Source organism: Neophocaena asiaeorientalis, unplaced genomic scaffold, assembly GCF_003031525.2.
Source record: "Neophocaena asiaeorientalis asiaeorientalis breed wild unplaced genomic scaffold, Neophocaena_asiaeorientalis_V1.1 scaffold629, whole genome shotgun sequence".
NCBI classification, from domain to species: Eukaryota; Metazoa; Chordata; class Mammalia; order Artiodactyla; family Phocoenidae; genus Neophocaena; species Neophocaena asiaeorientalis.
This window is the reverse complement of record NW_020175468.1, coordinates 924,709-933,625: the sequence shown is the minus strand read 5'-3', so window position 1 is coordinate 933,625 and position 8,917 is coordinate 924,709. Positions and strand designations below refer to the sequence as shown.

Sequence of the window (8,917 nt, the reverse complement as noted above, 5' to 3'; positions counted from 1 at the left end):
GACTCTCAACCACTGCGCCACCAGGGAAGCCCTAAGGTTTTATTTTTTTTAATTTGTACTAGACTGTAGTTGATTTACAATACTGTGTTCCTACTGTACAGGAAAGTGAATCAGTTATACATATACATATATCTACTCCTTTTTAGATTCTTTTCCCATACAGATCATTAACAGAGTATTGAGTAGAGTTCCCTGTGCTCTACAGTAGGTCCTTATTAGTTATCTATTTTATATATAGTAGTGTGTATATGTCAATCCCGATCTCTAGAGTGATATTCTGAAGTCTGTCAGATCAGGTCACTCCTCTGCTCAGAACCCTTCAGTGGCTCCCCATTGCCATTGGAACAAAATCCAGTTCCTTGCGAAGGCCTCCAAAGGCCCCCAAGGTTCTGGTTAACTTTGTCCCAGCCCACTCTCTTCCCCTTTGATCTTTCTATCTTGCAGTTCCTCTGGCCTTTGCTCATTCGTTGTATTCATCATGATTCTTCTCATTCTCTCCAGGACCTGGGTACATACTAGTTTCTGCCTAGAATAATGTTCCCTTTTTTGTCTAGTTAACTCAGTTATGATTTCCCCTGAATGGCCTTTACATGCATTGACCCATTTAATCTCCAGGACAAGGCTGTGTGGGCGGACACTGTGTTTATGTGCCTGACTCCACCTCCCTCTCCTCCCCCTCTTCACTCTCTAGCCCCACTGGCCTTCTTTATTTTGTCCCTTGAACATGCAAAGTTCAGTCCTGTCCCTGGGCCTTTGCACATGCTGTTCTTCCTACTTGAAATGACTTTACTCTGAACCTCACAAAGCCACCTCCCTCTCATTGCACAGGTCCCAGCTCAAATGTCACCTCTGACGACTCCCCTCCTCCCACATGACATCCCCCTATTTTATTTTATTTTTTATTTTTTTATTTTTTTTGGCTGTGCCACGAGGTTTGGTGGATCTTGGTTCCTGACCAGGGATCGAACCCGGGCCCTCAACAATGAAAGCACTGAGCCCTAACCACTGGATCACCAGGGAGTTCCCAACATCCCCCTATTTTAGCTTGTGCATTATACGTGTTCAGACCTAATGTAAACTTATTTTTTAATTTGGTTTTGTGTCTTCCCCACTTAAAAGGTAAGCTCCTTTATATTCTTATTCACCGATGTGTTCCCCTTCACTGATTCATTCAATCAGCAAATATTTACTGAACGTTTACTATGTGCCAGGCATTTTCAAGGCACTGTAGACACAGCAATGAAGAAATCAGAACAGACAAAAATCTGCACCCTCAAGATAGGCGGAGGGGATTAAGAGATACAAACTATTATGTATAAAATAAATACGCTACAAGGATATAATGTACGGCACAAGGAATATAGCCAATATTTTATAATAACTTTAAGTGGAGTATAATCTATAAATTATTGAATCTGTTGTATGCCTGAAACTTATATAATATTGTACATCAGCTGTACTTTAATTAAAAAAAAATCTGCACCCTCATGGAGTTTAGATTCTCATCGATGGTCAAAAAATAAACAAGAAAATTATGTAAAAATGTGCACCAAGGCATATGATAATATATGTGATGAAGAAAATAAAGCAGGGAAACAGATAGGGGATGTCAGGGGGAGGAGGGTAGCAATAGGATCTTTGGACAAGGCCCCACCCAAGAAGGTGCCCCTAGAATAAAGACTTGAAGGGGATGAGGTATGACCTATGTGGATATATGTGTTAAGAGCGCTCCTGGCAAAAGAAACAGCAGGAGCAAAAGCCCTGAGGCAGGGGTGTTTCTGGTGTGTGGAAGAACAGCCAGGAGTTCAATCCACTGGGAGCAGGGCTTTAGGAAATGAGTATGCAGTGAGGTCAGAGAGAACACAGGGGACCAGTTCATGCAGGACCTTGGCCACCCTAAGCTCTTGATTTTCCTCCGTATGAGATCATGGTGGTTTTTGAGCCAAGGAATGTCATGATCTGATTTGATTTACATAGCTCCTGCATGGCTAACAGACCGTAGGGGGCAAGGGTGGAAGCAGAGGTCACTGTTAGGTGGTAGTCCAGGCATGAGGTAGCAGGGAAGAGATGCAGCTCGGGGACAAAGCAGTGACAGTGAAGCTGAGGAGCGGTGGTCCTAGATCTGTCATGTAGGTAGAACCAGTGGGATCTGCTGACGGGTCAGCATGTCGGATATGAAAGAAAAGACAGGGGTCAGGATCAATGGTCAGGACAGCAGCAATGTCCAGTAGAACTCTGCCCTGATGGAAACGTTCTAGACCTGCCCTGTCCAGTATGGCAGCCACCAGCCACATGTGGCCATGAAGCACCAGAATTGTGGCCAGTGCAACTGAGGAACTGAATTTCTAATCTTTAATAGTTTTCATAATTTAAATCGTCCCACCTCTGTGACACCAGAAGTCATAGAGGCATGTGTCTGGGTATCCTTCACTAGGGATCACAGTCTCTTTGCTTAATTGACTAGGAGCTCCTGGAAGGCAAATTCTGCCTCTTAATTGCTTCTGTATTTGCAAACCTGGCAAAGTGTGTGGAATTCAACAGGAAATTGATAAATGTTTTTGTGGCCGATTGAATCAAAGAATGAATGAAATGAGATGATAGTGTCGGGTACATAGTAGGTGCTCTGTAAGTATCTGAGTATCTGAATGAAGAGTTGAGAAATTCCACCCTCAAAACAACCCTGATCCATGGGACCCCTATCACTACGTTCCAAAGAGGGAGTCCAGGCTCCGAGGAAGGAGGGTATCCTGTCTAGTTTCAAACAGCTGGCACCCCAGATGGAGCCACGAATTCCCAGTTCTCAACCATTCAGCCCCCTTAATTCTCAAAAAAAAAATAAAAAGAAGACGAACGGAGGAGGTAGGCTCGGAAGAAAATTAAATTATTATATCCTAATCACACAGTACAAATGGAGGTTAAATAACAGGGAGAAATCGGGGACCACAGGACAGCATGTGGGGGCCCATTCCCCCCCACCCCTAAAAACCCACACCCTGTTCAATAAATACCCCTCCCAAGAGACCCAGAGTTGCCAGCCCCCAAAGAGTCCAGGCTGAAGAGTCTTGGGTCAAGCCCCTCACTTCACAGAGGAGGGCAACTGAGGCCCAGAGGGTCACCCGGCAAGTTCGTGGTTCCGGGGACCCTGGTAGGTCTCCTCTGGCCGCCCCCGGACCCCCCTGAGCGGGCGCCCCGCGCACCTGGACTCACACCTGGACGCGGTAGCCCCCCGCTCGCCTCCGGCAGAGCCTCCGCACCCGCACCCAGTAGAAGGTCAGCATGATGGCCCAGTAGCCCACGTAGGCGCCGGCCCCCGCGGCCAGGTGGCGGGCCTCGGCCGCGCGGGAGGGGCCGCTCCAGTCGGCCCGGGCCTCGCGCACCACGCTGCGGACCAGCCCCCCGAGCAGCAGCAGCGCCCAGAGGGCCAGCGGCAGCACCGGGACGTAGTTGGCGGCCAGCTGGCGGCGGCCCGACGTGCCCCAGCCGCTCTGGTTCATGGTCGCCAGCGCCAGGAACTTGGCGGGCAGGAGGCCGCCCATGTAGAGGGGCGCGTAGAGCGAGAGCAGAAGCATCCGCAGGCAGCCCCGCAGCCAGGCCGCGAAGGCCGCCTTGGCCAGCGCCACGCCCTGCACGCACAGCAGCACCCAGAGCAGCGCCCACGGGCGGCCCGCGTAGAAGAGCCGGAGCACCGTGGCCGCCACGAAGAAGGGGAAGAGGCCCGAGACCACCGCCTCGTAGGTCATCCACGCGTGGTGCCGGTGCCACCAGAGCGCGTTGTACAGCCACTCGCGGAAGTACGACTTGGACCAGCGCGTCTGCTGGCTCAGCCAGCGCAGGAAGGATGAGGGCGTCTCCGAGTAGCAGCGGGACCGCGAGGTGTACCTGGGCGGGTGGGAGGAGGCAGGGCCGTCAGCGCGGCTCTCCTTGGGGCCCCCGGACAGAGAGCGGGAGCCAGAAATGGCCAAGGGGCAAGTTTTCTCGACCTCTGTGGGCCTCGGGGTTCTTGATGCCCACCTGCGTCCTTGGACTCTTTAATCAGTAGAAATTGATAAAAGGCCAGAGGAGAAATTCCAGTAAGGCTTTACTGGGACTCCTGCTGCAAGTAACAGGTTCCCTGGCTCGCTGGGGGAAGGGGGAGGGGACACGGGGACGAGCTGGTCCCTTCCACGGGGTGAGGGTCGGGGCGGATCTGTGGGTGGGCTGGAGGGGGTAGCTTAGGTGGTCTGCCCAGCGCCTTGGTGGTGCCGTAGGCAGGGATCGTGCGCATGCGCAGGACCCTGCTTTTGCTCCCCACACCTCAGAAGTGGCGGTTGAGTTTGGGCCTTTTTGTATCTTGTTGTTCATAATTTGCCCCAACCGCGTATGTGTGCAGTTATTTTTAGTCTCTTATAGTTTCTTTGTATTTTGTTGCTGGAGGAGAGGTGTTGTTTAGGCGCAAGCACTGCAGTAAAGGGCCCCAGGTCCCAGGTCCCAGCCTGTCTCATTCTCCTGTGTGAAATGGGGTCAATAATGGTTCCTACCTAATAGATGAGGATTAAACGCTAAGTGCTTAGGACCAGTACATAGTACTTGCTCAATAGATGATAACGACTACTACTATTTTTATTATGACTAATCTAACTACTGGCATTACTATTATCACTGTGGTATTACTAATCTATTACGAATACTATTCTTGGCAGGCACCATGGTGAGGAACAAGCCAGGCATGGTTCCTACCTAGGGTAACCCATGCGTTAGAGCTTCTCCACGGAACCATTAAGCTCCCTTCCAGTGGCTCTGCCAGACATTACTAATCAATCCCTCCCCGGTTTCCAGCCCAGCCCACGCAAAGCTAGAATCGCTTGTACGGAGCATGATCTTAGGTGGCCTCCAGCAGTCAGTTTGTTAGGAGGGGTCAAACTAGTCTATCCCCGCGGGCACTGTTTGACGGTGTCCAGTCTCCTTCCCCTGTGTCACTTGGCATCCTCAGTGGCCTCCCTGCTAATCCTCTTCCTCCCTGCAGTCTGTACTCAAAACAGCTGGAGGGATCCTGTTAGAGCAACATGCCACCCCTCTGCTCAAACCCCCTCCTCGTGGCTCCCTCATCTTAGTTCACAGTTCTTACTGTGGCGCACAAGCCTTTCATGCGTGGACACCTCCAGCCCCACCCCCGTGGACTCTCTGTCCTCTCCTGACACTCTCTCCCTTGCTGCACTATTTTCCCGCCCATCCTTATCTTACCCTAATTTAACATTTCACTCCCTATCTGGAAACTTCCTGGCTTTATGTGTCACCTTCACGTGATCGTTATCTAATACACCGTATGTTCTACTTACGTATTTTATTTATTGTCTGTCTCCCCCGTCAATGTAAGCATGAATTTGCATCTCTTTTGTTTGCTGCTGCATCCCCAGAGCTGAAAACCTTGGCAGCACTTAAAGAATATTTGTCAAGTGAATGAATGCCCGGGTTCCCTTGGTATACCCCGAGTTGTCTCTGGTGCTGTCACTGAGTCGAACTTCATAGAAATCCCTTTCCCCTGAACTTCACTGGTCTAGCCCATACACCCACCGAGCCTCATTGAATCACACCTCTTCTTCCTGAAGCACTTACTAGAGTTGAGGCACTCCCCTCCTCTCCCACTTGAATCTTCTCACTCACTCTCTCACTAGTGAGATCCCACTCCATCGATCTCTTTCTCTCCCCACAGATTGGGGTAATCTGTGCTCTCTGTGGTAGAGCCATCTTGCCCCATCTGAGGTTGTACCTTCTAGGTGGAATTCCCACCCTCACCTTGCCCTACTTAGAAGGGTCCACTGGGTCACATGGTTCAATGCAAATGCCCCTATGGTATCTTCCACTCTCCCCTAAAGTCTCACTGGGTGTTGCTCCCTGATCCAACACAAATGCCACTTGTGCTCCATATGGCTTCTTTTCCTCTCCCCTAAAAGCTCACTTGAAATTTACTTTAGGTTTGGAGAGTTTCCAGCACAGGCACGCACACACACACGTGTGGATACTCATTGGCCTCTGCACACACCCAAACACCCTGTCCCCTCGGCTTACTTGGTGGCATAGCCCATGCTAAGCATACGGTTGGTGAGGTGACGGTCATCCCCAAAGGTGCAGTGGGTGCCCAGGAACTTCTGGTTGTACCAGGCCTCAAGGAACTGCTGGAGGAGGTTGTTCCTATATAGGCCTAGGTGCGGAAGGGGAGTACAGGAGCGTCAGCCTCTCCTGTTGCCAACACCATCCCCAGCCCTAGCTCCAAACCAACTCGTCTCCAATCCCAACCCCATCCTTAACCATCTTAATCCCATTCTCAACCCGTCTCCAGTGACAACTCCAGCCCCAGTCCTGTTCTCAACCTCAAATCCTTCCTCACCCCCACACCCATCCCAAACTTGCCCCAGTCCTGTTGCTGACCCACACCCACTTTGACTGCAAACCCATCCCCAATCTCACATCCATTCTCAGCCCCATCTGCTACCCATCCTCATCCAAAAACCCATCTCCAACCCTAAACCTAGCACCAACACTGTCCTTGACTCCAAACCCATCTCTTCTCCTTCCCCAAACCCTCCCCCTGCCCCAATCCCAATCCCCAACCACAGCCTTTCTCCAGGCCATTCCCAACACCAAAAGCCATCCCCACCTCCAGCTTCCAATCTTATCCCTATCCCCAGTTCCTGCCCCAGCCCCATCTTTGTCCCCAATCTCAATCACGTCTTCCATCCATTCTGGCTCCCCTTCTCCCTTCCCTCTCTGCCCCATCCATGGCCCTCCCAAGCCCTACCCCTGCTCACCTAGGGGACCACTGATGCAGGACACGCAGTGGAAGTAGCTCTGGCAAGCCCGCTCCACGTTGAAGGCCACCCAGTACCGCAGGCTGCTTAGGAAGCTGACCCAGGAGTCCAGAGGGTTAAGGATCCGCACGTCGCCCCCAACAGCCCCTACCCGGGGGTCCTCGTCTAGCACCTGCACCAGCTCCAGCAGTGCCACAGGGTCCAGCCTCGTGTCTGAGTCACAGACCTGTCAGGTGGAAGGGACCAGGGTCAGCCGAGATCCCTGCATGGGGTTGGTAATTGAGGGGAGGGCACCAAGGGAAGGGGAGCAGCTGGGACACTCTGCAGCCAATCTGAACACAACTTTGAATTTTTTAGTCACTTTCTTTCTTTCTTTCTTTCTTTTTTTTTTGCAGTACGCGGGCCTCTCGCTGTCGCGGCCTCTCCCGTTGCGGAGCACAGGCTCCGGACGCGCAGGCTCAGCGGCCATGGCTCACGGGCCCAGCCGCTCCGTGGCATGTGGGATCTTCCCGGACCGGGGCACGAACCCGTGTCCCCTGCATCGGCAGGCAGACTCTCAACCACTACGCCACCAGGGAAGTCCTTCTCTTCCTGGTCTTGAGGAGGCGAGCTGCCATGAGTTCTATGATGGCAAAGAAACAAATTCTGCCAACAAACACATGAGCCTGGAAGAGGTCCCTGAGCGCTAGATAAAACCCAGCTCCAGCTGACGTCATGACTGCAGCCTGATGATACCACGAACAGAGGATCCAGTTAAGCTTTGCCCAGACCCCTAACCCGTGGAAACTCTGAGACAATAAATGTGTTTTGTTTCAAGCTGCCACATGTGTGGAAATTTGTCGTGCAGCAATTAAAAAAAAAACAAGGCAGTGCGTTAATGAATGAACCACTACATTGAATGGATGAATGAACGCCAAAGTGAACAAATAAATCTCTATGTTGAATAGATAGGTAAATGGATGGGTAAATGGACAAGAGAATCTCAACACTGAACGAACGAGGAAGGGAAGAAACACAATGAACCAATCTCTACATTTAGTGGATAAGTGAATGAATACATGAATGAGTGATCGCCGTATTGGATGGACAGATGGATGCATGAATGAGTAAAAGAAAGAATCTCTACATTAGATGAAGAAAAGATGGAATCTCTGCATTGAATGAGTGAATAAATAAAGGAATGAATCAGCTCTATATTGGCTGATTAGATGAATGAATGAGTGAAGAAAAAAAAGGACTACAATGAAAGAAGGAAAGGGAAGAGGGAGGGAGACATTGTGTATAGAATGGATGAATGAATCTTTATGTTGAATGGATGGGTAAATGGATGGATGAGTGAATGAGTGAGTTAAGGAAAGTCTCTGCATCAAATGGATAAATGAACGAAGACACGAGAGAAAGAAGGAAGAAATCTCTTCGTTGAGTGGATAAATGAATGAATAAAAATAAATGCGTGATCTCCCTATTGGATAGGTGGATAAATGGGCGTATGAATGATTGAGGGAAGGAAAGAATCTCTCCACTGAATGGGTGGATGAATAAAGGAAGGAAAGAAGAGGTTCATTCTAATCTCTAGATTGAATGAGGGATCCGAGGGAAGTGGGATTCGGGGTGTTAGGGCCACGGATGCGGTGCGTGCCTTCCACCCGAGTGCCTCGGGTGCCTTCCACTCACCTGCACGTAGTCCACCGAGTCGCCGAGCGCCTTGAAGGCGGTGTACATGACCTCGCGCTTGCCGCCCCAGCGCTGCGCCACGCACACGCACCTGCGCGTCCTCACCAGCGCCTCCACCGCCAGCCGCCCGGGATCCTCGGCCTCCACCTCCCGGTAGGCGCCCTCGCCCGCCGCGCCCGCCGCCGCAGGTTCCCACGGCTGGTGGTAGTTGCTGTCCCACACGTAGGTGGCGGGGTCCTCGTCGGCGAAGACCTCGCGGAACATGTCGACCATGTAGAGGTCCTCGGCGCGGTTGCCGTCCACCACCATGAGGATGTGCAGCCGCGCACGCGGGTACACGAGGGCGCGCGCGGACACCAGGCACTGGCGCAGGTACGCGGGGTCCTCCTGGTATGCGGAGATGGTCAGCGCCACGCTGCGCGCCGTGGCAGCGTCCGGAGGGCCCCGCGCCGCCGCCC

At 51.7% G+C, this 8,917-nt stretch overlaps 1 protein-coding gene across 1 annotated transcript in view; it reads right to left on the bottom strand.

Moving 5' to 3' along the window:
- Window positions 1-3,203: 3,203 nt before the first annotated feature.
- Window positions 3,204-8,917, bottom strand: part of HAS1 (hyaluronan synthase 1) — a 5,928-nt gene continuing 214 nt past the window's right edge. The window contains exons 1-4 of the mRNA XM_024768515.1: window positions 8,460-8,917; window positions 6,786-7,011; window positions 6,046-6,178; window positions 3,204-3,879 (exon numbers count right to left, since the gene is read on the bottom strand). The exon at window positions 8,460-8,917 is cut by the window's right edge and continues 214 nt beyond it. Coding sequence (XP_024624283.1) covers window positions 3,204-3,879; window positions 6,046-6,178; window positions 6,786-7,011; window positions 8,460-8,917 — 1,493 coding nt within the window. The remainder of the gene's footprint in view (window positions 3,880-6,045; window positions 6,179-6,785; window positions 7,012-8,459) is intronic.